General features: G+C 39.8%; 1 protein-coding gene across 2 annotated transcripts in view; it reads left to right on the top strand.

Annotated features, from left to right (window-relative positions):
- NF1 (neurofibromin 1) overlaps nucleotides 1–16,036 on the top strand; it is a 496,399-nt gene that overhangs the window by 352,422 nt on the left and 127,941 nt on the right. For both annotated transcript variants that reach the window (XM_073615002.1, XM_073615001.1), the window contains 2 exons: nucleotides 5,642–6,074; nucleotides 8,249–8,589. In XM_073615002.1, coding sequence (XP_073471103.1) covers nucleotides 5,642–6,074; nucleotides 8,249–8,589 — 774 coding nt within the window. The remainder of the gene's footprint in view (nucleotides 1–5,641; nucleotides 6,075–8,248; nucleotides 8,590–16,036) is intronic.

Below are 16,036 nucleotides of genomic sequence, written 5' to 3'. Positions count from 1 at the left end.
TATGCGTTCCAGACTTCAGGCTGTAATTGACTGCAAAGGATTTGCAACCAAGTATTAAAAAGTGACAGTTTGGATGATTGTTAATCTGTCCCATTACTTTTGGTCCCTTACAAAGTAGGAGGCACATATACAAACTGTTGTAATTCCTACACCGTTCACCTGATTTGGATGTAAATACCCTCAAATTAAAGCTGAAAGTCTGCAGTTAAAGCACATCTTGTTGGTTTCATTTCAAATCTATTGTGGTGGTGTATAGAGCCAACAAAATTAGAATTGTGTCGATGTCCCAATATTTATGGACCTGACTGTATGTATATGTGTGTGTGTATGTGTATATGTATATGTATATATATATATATATATATATATATATATATATATATATATATATACAAAATTAGAGAACAATTCATGAACACTTGATTTTTTCAGAGATTAGGGAATCTTCATTGCTCAACATTTGATGGAATTTTGTTGTGGCTATACCATACTAATAAAAGTGTTTTTCAAAATAACCAAGGTGCTTCAACAAAATAAATCCTTTATTTTATAGAAAACACAATGATCAACATTAGAGAACAGCAATGACTGTAGCATGGAGAAAGATTACAACAAAAATTTCTGAAGGTTACAACAATCAACAATTAGTATAAAGTGTACAGGCCCTTGCTTTCAATGACTTCAGCACATCTGCAGCCACAGGATATCATTAGTCTCTCACACTGTTCTGGTGTCATTTTGTTCCACTCTTCTTTCAGTCTCTTCCACAGTCCGGTGACTGTAGTGGGTTTCTTGGCCATAACTTTGTCGCCAAGGATTTTCCAGGTTCTGATAAACATTTGCATTCACTCTGCCATGTAGCTGTATAGGAGGCCCAACTTCTGCTGCAGAAAACATCCCCCAAACCATGACACTTCCCCCTCCCACCTTTCACTGACTAATTTACACACTTTGGTTTCAGTCTTTCCCCAGTTTGACGATGAACATAATGCTTCCCATCAGACCCAAATAAATGTAATCTTGCTTTCATCACCAAAGTGAACTTTGGACCAGTACTCCCCTGTCCACACAACATGCTCCTCAGCAAGGGTTAGTCTAGTTATTTGAGTCTTTCCGCTAATGAGAGATTTGATCACTGCAGAGTGGGCTTTCAGTCCAAATTCTCTTAAAGGGCGAGACACTGTATGATGAGATGGATCCCTACTCTGTTAAACAATTGCAGCTGCAGTGTTTAACTGTTTGCCCATCGAGATTCTTATCTTTATCCTGTCCTCTCTTGCATTTGTCTTTTGTGGATGATCAGCCTTCTTGGAGGACTTGAATGAGTTTGTGACATTGTAAACATCCAATATTCTAGAAATTATAGATTTGGAATGACTAGCTTCTCTTGCTATGGCTGAAAGGGTCATCCCTTTGGCCTTCATCTGGACAACCTACTGTTGGAGGGTTTCAGTCACTTTAGAATGGCTCACCATCTTGCAAAGTCAGTGTAAACTGGAAAGTTAGAGGAAGTAAACCCCGGATGATTTTTCTTATTTTTTCAATTTCCAAATACCATAACTCATTACAAAGGATAATACATTAAAATCGGCCTAAAACGAGGTCTGTAAATACCATATTTAGCATCTTTATAATATCTCCATTTCCAGGTATTGGCCGCACCATTGCTTCTACGGTTTTCTGAATCTTTTCTGGACGTCACTTCCGCCCTTACTCTGTTTCCCTTTGGAAATCTTGCGCATGCGCCGTAACCAAGCCTATATCTCGATCTACCTCGGGGAGTAGCAGGAAGGAGATGATCAGAGCAGCATTGTGAGACTTCCCTGTATGCCGTTCTGAGGGGAAGCTCGTCCATACAAATGTCCCGGCATGCAGGGGGGATAGAAATGGCACACTTTGTGCTGTTAATGAAAATACCTTCTGCGCAATAGCGCATGACGTCACTTTTGATTGCAGGATGTTTTCCATGAAAGCGAAAACAGTGAGTACACTTTCACAGGCAGCGATCAGCTGCCTGTGCTATCTATATTACTAAGAGATAAAGTTGTCTTGGAGGGTTTACAACCACTTTAAGCTGCCAGTTAAATAGGGTGTGTCAGATAATTAAAAAAAATTAGCACAAGGTGCCAGATTACCACCAGTAAACTGGGAGGTGTTTCAGAGTGTTCTCTAATTTTAATCAGTGTCCTTTTTCTAATCTTATTGAGGTTTTTTTATTCTGTGCTTCAAAATATTTGCAACTCATGAAATATGCTTAACAAAACTGCTCTTTTACTCCGGTTTAGGTCTTTTCAAATAGGACGAAGCAGATACCTAGAAATTTAGGAAATTGTAGGTTCTCTAATTTTGATCTCGTGTGTGTGTGTGTGCGTGTGTGTGTGTGTGCGTGTGTGTGTGCGTGTGTGTGTGTGTGTGTGTGTGTGTGTATATATATATATATATATATATATATATATATATATATATATATAAATAAAATATACCACCACAGATGGATGACCAGGTATGCCACCCGGGATGCCACCCGGTGCCTAAAATATGCCATTCAGTGCCCACAAATGGTGCCAGTAAGTGCCCATTACTAATGCCTGCCAGATGTCTCCTTGTCAGTGATGCCTATCAGTGCCCATCGGTGCTGGTCAGAGCCGCAGAAAACTTACTTATTTACAAAATTTTATAACAAAGAAAACTTTTTTTTTCAAACTTTTCGGTATTTTTTTTATTGTAGAATTGTATGTGATATTTTATTTGATCAAAGGTAAATCAATTTGCATGCCACATCCCTAAATTTGACGTATCAAAACTATAATCATAATAAAAATGTGGGACTTTTGAGGCACAGAACTTTAGTAACATTTCTAAACATTTTATTTAATTTCTTTTTAAGATTAAACATAATCACAAGCTTATGATAAAATACAATTATAAAATAGTCATATTCAACCACTGCAGTGATTTATATGTCTTTCTGCTCAACGCGTTTCATGGACATGGTCCTCTTCATCAGGATCTAGCAGACTTTGGTCGCTGCCATCTAAATAGAGACAAAATTGATCTTAAATGAATAATTATATCAATATAGTACATCATGCCATAACTCCTCCCCAGGGATTGCAGCATAAACCCAGATATTCCTCAGTTCAACTGTATACAGTTGTGCTCATAAGTTTTTCAGAATTTATGATTTCTTGGCCATTTTTCAGAGAATATGCATAATACAAAAACATTTCTTTCACTCATGGTTAGTGTTTGGCTGAAGCCATTTATTATCAATCAACTGTGTTTACTCTCTTTAAATTATAATGGCAACAGAAAATGCCCAAATGACCCTGATCAAAAGTTTGCATACCCTGGTAATTTTGGCCTGATAACATGCACACAAGTTGACACAAAGGGGTTTGAATGGCTATTGAAGGTAACCTTTCTCACCTGTGATCTGTTTACTTGTAAATAGTGTGTGTGTGTGTGTATAAAAGGCCAATGAGTTTCTGGACTCCTGACAGACCCTTGCATCTTTCATCCAGTGCTGCAATGACGTTTCTGGATTCTGAGTCATGGGGAAAGCAAAAGAATTGTCAAAGGATCTGCAGGGAAAAGGTAGTTGAACTGTATAAAACAGGAAAGGGATATAAAAAGATATCCAATGAATTGAGAATGCCAATCAGCAGTGTTCAAACTCTAATCAAGAAGTGGGAAATGAGGGGTTCTGTTGAAACCAAACCATGGTCAAGTAGACCAGTGTTTCTCAACTCCAGTCCTCAAGGCGCCCCAACCGGTCATGTTTTCAGGCATTCCATTATTTTTCACAGGTGATTTGATCAGTTTCACTGCCTTAGTAATTGCCACAGCTCTTTTATCTGAGGGAAATCCTGAAAACATAAACTGTTGGGGCGCCAACTAAAATTGCAGCCACAACTGCCAGGAAAATTGTTCGGAATGCAAAGAAAAACCCACAAATAACTTCAGGTGAAATACAGGACTCTCTGAAAACATGTGGTTTAGCTGTTTCAAGATGCACAATAAGGAGGCGCTTGAAGAAAGATGGGCTGCATGGTCAAGTTGCCAGAAGAAAGCTATTACTACGCAAATGCCACAAAGTATTTCGCTTACAATACGCAAAACAGCACAGGCACGCCTCAAACCTTCTGGCACAAATTCATTTGGAGTGATTTGACCAAAATTTAGCTTTTTGGCCACAATCCCAAATGCTACATTTGGAGAGAAGTCAGCAAGGCCTATGATGAAAGGTAAGGAGGTGGATTGCTGATGTTTTGGGGATGTGTGAGCTACACGGGCACAGGAAATTTTGTCAAAATTGTTGGCAAGATGAATGCAATATGTTATCAAAAAATACTGGAGGAACATTTGCATTCATCAGCCAGGAAGCTGCGCACGGGACGTACTTGGACAATCAATCCAACATGACAATGACCAAAAACACAAGGCCAATTCGACCTGTCATTGGCTACAGCAGAATAACGTTTAGGTTCTTGAGTGGCCATCTGTCTCCTGACCTCAATATCATTGAGCCACTCTGGGGAGATCTCAGTTCATGCAACACAGCCCAATAACTTTCAGGAACTGGAGGCTTTTTGACAAGAGGAATAGGCAGCTTTACCATCTAAGAAGATAAAGAGCATCATCCACAAATACCACAAAAGACTTCAAGCTTTCATTGATGTTAAAGGGGGCAATACACCATATTAAGAACTGGGGTATGTAAACTTTTGATCAGGGTAAATTGGGTAGTTTCTGTTGCCATTCTGATTTAAAAACTAAACACAGTTGTTTGATAGTGTTTGGCTGAAGCCATTTATTAACTATGAGTGAAAGAAAAGTTTTTGTGGTGTTCATATTCTTGGAAAAATGGCCAAGAAATCATAAATTCTGTAAACTTATGAGCACAACTGTATGGCATAGGGGTTCCAAATGGCGACTCTCTCCCCCTTCTCCTCCTCATCCAACCTCCAGTTTAATTTATCCTTTAAATTATTTATTCGTTTTTCAGATTTTCTTCATTAGGAAGTACTAGAAGTACTACCTAGATTTTTAGCATGTATTTATGTTATATTTAAAATGAGCTATGTGTACTCTCCTCCCAGGGGGTTCCGTCACGGACCAAGCTACACATACCTTGATTCTAGAAACCTATCCATAAGCTTGAAATTCAATATTTACCTGTGATATTTTATGTTTTACTATTTTGTTAGAGAAAACTAAAAAATAAATCATGTTTGAGCTCTTGCCTAAAAGCCCAACTATAGCCAAAGCTTGTTTGTTTTCAAAAGGGAAGGAATCATTGGAGCCCTTTTGTTAAGCCTTTATTCACGTCTATATCCCAATTCGTGTGTTTCCCTTTCACTTCTGAAACCAGGGAGTTATGGAAGCAGGGACACTGATAACAAAAACCGTTATTGTCTGTGCTTTTCTGTCCAGGTATAATACACGCTTCCTGTTTCTTGTACAGGCGTTACAGGGACTGGTAGTGAGGGAAAATATTTGCAATATTATCCCAAGTGGAAATAAAACCCTATTGGAACTCTTTTCAAAAACAAGAAAAAAATGTTTGGCTGGAGTAGGGTTTATATCCTTTTAGTGGTTCCAATAGACAATTATGCTTCCTTTTTTTTTTGCCTTGCAGGTTCAAGACTGGCCAAATAAATGGAGACTTGCTGATCTACCATGTTCTTCTGACTTTAAAGCCATACTATGCCAAGCCATATGAGATAGTGGTAGATCTTACTCACGCTGGGCCCAGCAATCGCTTTAAAACAGACTTCCTTTCAAAATGGTTTGTGGTTTTTCCTGGCTTTGCATATGAAAATGTGACAGCAGTTTATATCTACAACTGTAACTCCTGGGTGAGGGAATATACAAAATACCACGAAAGACTGCTAACTGGTCTGAAAGGCAGCAAGAGGTTAATTTTCATAGATCCATCTGGAAAGTTAGCCGAACATATAGACCATGATCAGCAGAAACTGCCAGCGGCCACACTTGCTTTGGAGGAGGACCTGAAGCTGTTCCATAATGCACTTAAACTGGCCCACAAGGACACTAAAGTGTCAATTAAAGTAAGTGGAGCTTATTATGTTTACATATGAAATTGAGCTAGCCATTAAGGCAAATGTTGAAATAAAGGAAATGGGATTTGTAAACTTAAGCACCTACCTATAAACTGAGCATTATAACATTGCAAAAAGTACAGTCAGGTCCATAAATATTGGGACATTGACACAATTCTAATCTTTTTGGCTCTATACACCACCACCATGGATTTGAAATTAAACGAAAAAGATGTGCTTTAACTGCAGACTTTCAGCTTTAATTTGAGGGTATTTACATCCAAATCAGGTGAACAGTGTAGGAATTACAACAGTTTGTATATGTGCCTCACACTTTTTAAGGGACCAAAAGTAATGGGACAATTGGCTGCTCAGCTGTTCCATGGCCGTGTGTTATTCCCTCATCCCATTTACAAGGAGCAGATAAAAGGTCCAGAGTTCATTTCAAGTGTGCTATTTGCATTTGGAATCTGTTGCAGTCAATTCTCAATATGAGATCCAAAGGGCTGTCACTATCAGTGAAGCAAGCCATCATTAGGCTGAAAAAACAAAACAAACCCATCAGAGAGATAGCAAAACGTTAGGTGTGGCCAAATCAACTGTTTGGAACATCCTTAAAAAGAAAGAACGCACCAGTGAGGTCAGCAACACCAAAAGACCTGAAAAACCACGGAAAACAACTGTGGTGGATGATCGAAGAATTCTTTCCCTGATGAAGAAAACACCCTTCACAACAGTTGGCCAGATCAAGAACACTCTCCAGGAGGTAGGTGTGTCAAAGTCAACAATCAAGAGAAGACTTCACCAGAGTGAATACAGCCTTCACAGTTCTGGAACAACATCCTATGGACAGATGAGACCAAGATCAACTTGTACCAGTAATGGGAAGAGAAGAGTATGGAGAAGGAAAGGAACTGCTCATGATCCAAAGCATACCACCTCATCAGTGAAGCATTGTGGTGGTAGTGTCATGGCGTGGGCATGTATGGCTGCCAATGGAACTGGTTCTCTTGTATTTATTGATGATGTGACTGCTGACAAAAGCAGCGGGATGAATTCTGAAGTGCTTTGGGCAATATTATCTGCTCATATTCAGCAAAATGCTTCTGAACTCATTGGACGGCGCTTCACGTTGCAGATGGACAATGACCCGAAGCATACTGCGAAAGCAACCAAAGAGTTTTTTAAGGGAAAGAAGTGGAATGTTATGCAATGGCCAAGTCAATTACCTGACCTGAATCCGATTGAGCATGCATTTCACTTGCTGAAGACAAAACTGAAGGGAAAACGCCCCAAGAACAAGCAGGAACTGAAGACAGTTGCAGTAGAGGCCTGGTGGAGCATCACCAGGGATGAAACCCAGCGTCTGGTGATGTCCATGCGTTCCAGACTTCAGGCTGTAATTGACTGCAAAGGATTTGCAACCAAGTATTAAAAAGTGAAAGTTTGATGGATGATTGTTAATCTGTCCCATTACTTTTGGTCCCTTAAAAAGTAGGAGGCACATATACAAACTGTTGTAATTCCTACAACGTTCATCTGATTTGGATGTAAATACCCTCGAATTAAAGCTGAAAGTCTGCAGTTAAAGCAGATCTTGTTCATTTCAAATCCATTGTGGTGGTGTATAGAATAAGATTTGTGAGGATGTCCCAATATTTATGGACCTGACTGTATATAGAAGTGTATGCATTTTAAGGCCTTATGCACACTGGGCATCAATTGCCACTAAAGGGATTTTAACTCTGTGTGTCCCCTCCCCCCCCCCCCCCTCCCTGCCTCTAAATGGCCTTCTGTATTAGCCTGTGTGTCCTAGCGTGCATAGGCATTTAGCGGCAGGAAAAAAACCCAGTGCCAGCGTGGAATGAATAAACGCTTGACACACCTGAAAGCAATTGCAACGTGCAGCTTTAGGAGTGTTTTTTTTATCACTGCTTTTTCCTCTCCTGGAGCAAAGGCATCCAGGAGAGGGAAAAAAAGGTTTGGTGTGCATGAGACCTAATTCTGAATTATTCTCTACTTTCCCTGTTTGTGCCTCAGTATTAATCATGAGGTCAAATGGAATCCTCTGAAAACGTTTTTGCATAGACTATCATGAGTTAAAATGCCACGTTTTGCAACCTCGTGGTAAATTCCTTTGCTCAAAAAAGTCACTTTTACCCTGTTTTCTTTGTTTTTTGTAGGTGGGCTCTACAGCTGTTCAGGTCACTTCAGCAGAGAGGACGCGGGTTTTGGGCCAATCAGTGTTTCTGAATGACATCTACTATGCTTCTGAGATAGAAGAAATTTGTTTAGTGGATGAAAATCAGTTCACATTGACTATTGCTAATCAAGGAACACCCCTCACATTCATGCACCAGGAGTGTGAAGCCATTGTCCAGTCTATCATTCACATACGGACTCGATGGGAACTGTCACAACCAGATTCCATCCCCCAACACACTAAGATCCGTCCAAAGGATGTTCCTGGAACACTACTTAACATAGCATTACTCAACTTGGGAAGCTCTGATCCAAGTCTACGGTAGTCGTTTACCCCTGTATTGGTTTAATTATGTTTTTAATACACATTTTATATATTTATGCATATTTACTAGGTCATCAGTCAGAAAAAATGAAAACTTGCCACTCAATGTCCCATGTAATGAGGGATTTAAAGTGATCGTAAACGTGTGTGTGTCTATATATATATATATATATATATATATATATATATATATATATATGTGTGTGTGTGTGTGTATATATATATATATATATATATATATATATATATATATATATATATATATATATAATTATTTATTTAATAACTTGTACTTTTTGGTTTTGTAAATAGCAGCCCCAAGCCGCCTCTTTTTGGGTCCCCTCCGTTTCTTCTAGGTTATCACATCCAACCAACCCCACCTCCCCTGCAGAGTGCCCACAATTGCAATCTCCTTGCTATGGGGGCACTTGCGTGGGCTCGCTCCAGAACTGGCTCTTTCTCTTTAGCTGACTGCGATTGACAGCAGCATTAGCCAAAAGCACTGGGTCTAATGGTAGCCTCCTTAGAGCCAGTCCTGAATGCTCCGTTTCACTCCAGACCTGTGCAAATAAACCTGGCTGCGTACAGTCTCTGCAACTTTCAATAAGCAGAGCCCAGTGCCTTCATGGCAAATAACAGACAGGCCCTATGCCATGAGTGCTCAACCTGTGGCCCTCCACCTGTTGCAGAACTAAAAGTTCCATATTGCCTCTGCCTTTGGGAGTCATGCTTGTAACTGTCAGTGGCTTGCAATGGGACTTGGAACTTGTAGTTTCGCAACAGCTGGAGGTCCACAGGTTGAGCATTCATGTCCTACACCTTCTTTTTTTGGCTTCCAGCGCGGTGCCGAGGATTAGTGAAAACGGAAACTTCATCTAGAGGCATTCTTTGCTCCACAGTTAGTGAATAATCTTGCTGGACAATAGCAAAACACTTGCCCAGGAAGGGAGTGGAAGAAATTATCTTTCCTGACATTTTTTGTTTGCCTTTGTCCCATTCTCTTGTAAGCAACAATATAACCCAGTTGTCTCTCAATATCTGATCCTGTATCCCTTAACCTCCGGAAGATTTAACCCTCTTCCTCACCAGGCCATTTTTTTGCAAAAAGGCACTGCATTACTTTAACTGACAATTGCGCGATCATACAACTTTGTACCCAAATACAAATTGTGTCAAAATAGTGTCCAAAATTTGATCACCTCTGTGGTTTTTATTCTTTGTGCTGTAAACAAAAAACGGACAATTTTGAAAAAAAAATTTTTTTCTTTCTGCTATAAAACATATGCATACATTTTTTTTTCATTATTATTATTATACAAGATTTATATAGCGCCAACAGTTTACGCAGCTCTTTACAATGTATAAGGAGGACAACACAATTACAGTACAATTCAAAAGGTACAGGAGGGCCCTGCTCGTAGAGCTTACATTCTAAAGGGAGGGGGTGGTGGTACAAAAGGTAATAGCTGCAAAGAATGATTTGATGAGGGTGGCTCAGGCACAGTTAGGTGGGTGTGGGATAGGCTTCCCTGAATAAATGAGTTTTCAGGGATTTCCTAAAGGTGGACAGGGTAGGGGCTGATTGGACATACTTGGGCAGGGAATTCCAGAGGATGGGAGAGGCTCTGGAGAAGTCCTGAAGGCGAGCATGGGAGGAGGTAATAAGGGAGCTAGAGAGTGGACGGGGCGATTTGGGCGATATCTGCAGATGAGGTTGGTGATGTAGATGGGGGCGATGTTGTGAATGGCCTTGTATGATTATGGTTAGCATTTTGAATTTTACACGGTGGGGTAGGGGAAGCCAGTGAAGGGATTGGCAGAGAGGAGCAGCAGTCACGGATCGATTGGTGAGGTGTATTAGTCTAGCAGCAGCATTCATAATAGACTGAATGAAGAAGGGATAGCCTGCTTAAGGGTAGGCCATTAAGGAGAGAGTTGCAGTAGTCGAGGCGGGATTTCTTCATAATTTCTAAATCAATTTAGGCCAATAAGCTCTGCTACATATTTTTGGTAAAATAAATCCCAATAAGCATATATTGATTGGTTTGCACAAAAGCTATAGCATCTACAAACCTATGGGATATTATTTTTTTTTACTAGTAATGGCGACAAACGACTTATAGCGGGACTACGATATTGCGTTGGACACTGACACTTTTAACGCTCTTTGGGGACCCAGTGATACTATAATACAGTGATCAATTCTAAACATATGCACAGAACTGTACTACTAACACTGGCTGGGAAGGGGTTAACCTAGCGTGTGCCTAGCCTGTGTTTTCTTGTACATTGGGAGGCGCTTTTACTAGGGGAAGACATGGATCCAATCCCTGCTTTGCAGAGATACAGGATCCATGCCTTCCCTCCTGTCAGAATGGCAAACTGCCTTGTTTACATAGGTAGATCGCCATTCTGCCTCTGTGCAGGAGGATCGGCGGATGCTGGCAGACATGGTCTGTACCGGCAAATCGGCTTCCACTGGTGCCGCACGTGTATACGCCCTTTACCCGGAAGTTTCGGATCACGTACATATAGTTAGGTCCATATATATTTGGACATAGGCACAATTTTCATACTTTTGGCTCTGTATGCCACCAGAATAAGATTAAAACAAAATAATCCAAATTCATTTGAAGACTTTTAGCTTTAATTCAAGGGGTGAACATAAATATCAAGTATAAATTTTGGGAACTGCAGCACATTGTTCCCCCATTTTCAGGGGCTCAAATGTAATTGGACAAATTAATATAATCATAAATAAAATGATGATTTTTAATATTTTATTGAGAATCCTTTACTGGCGATGACTGCCTGAAGTCTGGAACCCATGGACATTACCAAAGACTGGGTTTTCTCCTTTCTGATGCTTTGCCATGCTCTAACTGCAGCTGTCTTCAGTTCTTTGTGGGTCTTTCTGCCTTTAGCAAGTGAAATGCACGCTCAATTGGATTGAGATCAGGTGATTGAGTTGCCCATTGCAGAATATTCCACTTCTTTTCCTTTAAAAGCTCCTGGGTTGCTTTTGCAGTGTTTTGGATCATTGTCCATCTGTACTGTGAAGCGCCGTCCAATCAACTTTACTGCATTTGGCTGAGTCTGAACTGACAGTATATCTATAAATAAACACTGCAGAATTCATCCGGCTGCTTCTCTCTTCTGTCACATCATCAATAAACACCAATGAACCAGTGCCACTGGAAGCCATGCATGCCCATGCCATCACACTGCCTCCACCATATTTTACAGATGACGTGCTTTGGATCATGAGCTGTTCCAAGCCTTTTCCACACTTTTTTCTTCCCGTCATTCTGGTACAGATTAATCTTCGTTTCATCCGTCCAAAGAATGCTTTTCCAGAACTGGTCTGTTTTTTTTAGATGGTTTTTGGCAAAGTCTAATCTAAGGCTTATGAATGGTTTGCACCTTGTGGTGAACCCTCTGTATTTGCTTTTGTGAAGTCTTCTTTTGGTTGTTGACTTTGACAATGATACGCCCACCTCCTGGAGAGTGTCCTTCATTTGTCTGGTTGTTGTGAATGGGTTTTTCTTTACCATAGAGAAGATCCTGTGATCATCCACCATTGTTGTCTTCTGTGGACATCCAGGCCTTTTTATGTTGCTGAGTTTACCAGTGCGTTTGTCTTTTGATTTGGCAACTCCTAATGTTGCTGCTATCTCTGATGGATTTGTTTTAGTTTTTGAAGCCTTACAATGTCCTGTTTCACTTGCATGGACAGCTCGTTTAAACGCATGATGTAAGTTCACAGCAATAGTTTCCAAATTTACAGTTTACAAATGCCACTCTTAGAATCACCTGCAGACCTTTCACCTGCTTAATTGATGAAGAAATAATGGAGTAGCCCACACCTGACCATGAAACAGCTTTTGCTTCAATTGGCCAATTACTTTTTGACCCTTGAAAAAGGGGGGTTGGCTATTCTTAAGAGCTGTAATGCCTAAACCTTTCCTCCGATTTGGATGTACATACCCTCAAATTAAACCTGAGTGTGTGCACTTTCAGCCCATGTCCATTATATGACTATAGCTTGAATACGTTTTGAAAAATACCTGAAAAGAACTAAAATTGTGCCCGTAACCAAATATAGACCGAACTGTATATGTAAGTCATACTGTTGGCAAGTGGTTAACCACTGACATAGTAATAAAAACATCCGATTACCAAGTGATTATTATAAGAACGGCAGCCATGATCTTGTTGCCACTTCTTCCCTTTCTTTTTTTTTTTTTTTTTTGTCGGAGATTGATGGTTTTGGAAAAGTGATCTGGGTGGCTTTACAGCTGCCTGATCGCTTTTTACAATGCTGTGAAACTCTGCACCCCGCAGTGGTTTTCGGGCTCTCCTGTCTCTATGGGAAGCCTGTGATGACTTCCCACAGAGGAGATGGAGGAGCATCTGTCTCCTGATCACCTCTGTGCCAAATTAACCCATAAGCAACAATTTTATCACTTCCGGTTTCAGAGCTGTAACAGCCAGGGAAGCAGCTAACCCAGCACAGTCTGTGCTTGGTTAGTTGGTTTGGAAGGCAAGGGGGTCTAATAGACCCCTGATATCTTTATAAAAAGGACCTGCCACTGCCCAGTTATCAAAAGGAGGCTTGTTGGGCCCCTTGTAATAGCAGTAAAATTAAATGAAAAAAAATGCAGTTAAATATATCCTGCACACAAATACATGTACACCTGTCGCTCATATGTATACAGTGATTTCAGCACACGTGAGTTGTCACCTCGAACGTTTGAGTGTGAGCAATAATTCTAGAGCCATAATTAGTGATAAACGCTAAAGACTTGTGCAGTAAAAAAAAAAAAAAAAAAAATATGTGCCTCCCCATTGAAATGAACTGAAAATGCACCAAAAACTCACCCGCGGTATGGTGCCTCTTTTGAGTCGTGGCCTTTTTTCGCAGGTGGAAACTAATGTCCAGCAACCGCAAAAAAACACTGGAAACGCAGCAAAAACGTGCATGTGTTTTACTGCATTTTTGCAATGGAATAGTGTGAAAGCAGCCTTAAAGTGACATCTATGGAAAATTTTAGTTACCATGGTTTGTCGCCATTTAATAGGCGTGCACGGTTTTAAATCTTAACATGTTTGGTATCTATTTACTTGATGCAACATCTTTTATATTTTACAAGAAATTGGTTGTTCTATTTTGTTTGCGTGCACTAAAATTCATTTTAGTGATTTTTTGTTTGTTTTGTTTTTCCCCTGAAAATTTGCATTTGATAAATGGCTGCACAATTGTGACATAAAGGGGGAGATTTACTAAAACTGCAGCATGCAAAATCTGGTGCAGCTTTGCAAAGAAACCAATCAGCGTCCAGTTTTTATTGTCAAAGCTTAATTGAACAAGCTGAAGTTAGAAGCTTATTGGCTACCATGCACAGCTGCACCAGTCTGAGTGCTCCAGTTTTATTAAATCTCCCCTAAAGTGTTATGTTTGTAAGGGCTCATTTACGCTTGCTTCGACTTCAACACATATTAACGGCTAGTTTACACTTGTTCAGAACAAGGCTTCGGACAGGCTTTGGTAAAGCTCTTTAAACGCTCCTGTCACTAAATAAAATGGTTAGCTTACAGTCCTGTTTACACCTTGCTTTTGCTTTACTTTGCTTCAGCTTCGCTTCAAAAATTATACCCCATGTAGCTTTAGTGCTTCTTCAAAGCATCTTCAGAGCCTCCATAGAAGTCTATGGCAAAGCTCGCCGGAAGCTCCACCGAAGCCTCCTCCAAGCAAAAGCACAGTGTAAACAGGACTGTAAGCTAACCATGTTTTTTAGTGTCAGGAGCTTTGACTGGCATTCAGAGAGCCTTAACAAAGTGTGTCTGAAGCCATTTTTTGAAGCAAGTGTAAACTAGCCCTAAGGCCATTTATGAGATCTGTCATCCAGAAACCCCCAAAAAATTAGTAAGTTCAGAAGCCCATAAAAGCAAAAATCCTATTTAAAGAATTATTATTAAATTGTTTAATTTTTAACGCCCCAGTGGCATATAGCACTTGATCCCATTCTGATTGGTTGCAAATGAAGCCAAAGCACACCTCTCTATGATAGCTGTAGCTCCGTCCTCTTTTGCATGCACTGTAAATATAACAGGTTTTTTTTGTACCTAAAATCTGTGTTGTCAGGTCTATATAAGAATGATAGCTAACACTAATGTGACGGTATAAAAATTGAAGTAAAAATGCATAATACAACCCCTTGAAGTCAACCCCTAGGTCCCATTCGCACCACTAAGGTGGCTGATGTTGTGTTTGTCAGTGCCCTGCAATGCATATTCGTGCATTGCTGTGCTGCAGTGCACCTGTGTCGGGTGGTTTTGGATTAGCCATTCAGAATGAATACCACTGCATCACATTAGCGCATGTAATATGCATTGCCGGGATGTTACTGCTGCACAATAGTGATTTTTATTATTATTATTAAATAGCATTTTTCTCCTTCAGTTTATAGCATGTGCCTAGTCAATGGAAAGCCTACACTTTAGCAGATTTCATGTGGTGTATGGAAGATTGGAACAATATTGGTGTCTCTTTAAATCTGCGCTAGATTTTGTAGTTTCTAAAGTAGTGATATATATTCCATGGCTGCACCCCCTGAGAATTATTTTATTACTGTGATATTAATGTGGATGCTTGCAAATTCAGCAGGAACAAGACTTTGGGTGTCAGATTTCCTGTTAGAGTAACTCCACTCTTGCGAAATAAGACCGTACATTTCAGGGATTTTAACAAACTTCGTTGCAGGCTTCTACTCTTTTCTACTGAGAAGAAAAAGCTGTTGGTTTCACCATGTCTTTTTGATACCGATTCTGAATGGGAGTGGTTAGTTCATTATAATCAGCTGGCGAGTTCTAATGAGAAAACTTGCAGTGTTCCTTTAGAAGTATGTAACCCTTGTAGCGCATCTCATTTAACTAAAATTTAACTTGTAGAGGATGTGTAAAGTCTGACTTGTATCTTAACGCAGACTTCTGGAAAAATCAAGAAGCATAACACATTTTTGGGGGCCTCCTATACACAAACAGTGTACAGAATGCCTCCAGGTTACCATATTGCATTCAATTCCACAGACCATTGAAAAGCTGGAAAGGGAATTTGTCATAACATTAACGTACAATATGGCCGCTTTGGCAATTGTATATGCTATATTTTTTAGTTGCCATATTTTTTTCACAAAAGTGGAGTTATCCTTTTAAAGAAAACATGTACTGACACCAATATAGAGATGTGTCTGGGTTACTTTTGAAAATAGCTGCTTGAGGCTAGCCATACATTATACAATTTTCCTTTAGATTTACCAAAACCATAAAATATGAGGTCCAACCTAAACACTTTCAATGTGTATGCAATCAGAAAGGCCCTTTCACTGCATAGTTGAAAGTAAATCTAAAGGAAATTGAATAACAAAATTGTATAATGTACGAC

The sequence above is a fragment of the Aquarana catesbeiana genome, linkage group LG02, assembly GCF_042186555.1.
Source record: "Aquarana catesbeiana isolate 2022-GZ linkage group LG02, ASM4218655v1, whole genome shotgun sequence".
Lineage (NCBI taxonomy): Eukaryota > Metazoa > Chordata > Amphibia > Anura > Ranidae > Aquarana > Aquarana catesbeiana.
This window is presented reverse-complemented; position numbering and strand designations above follow the sequence as displayed.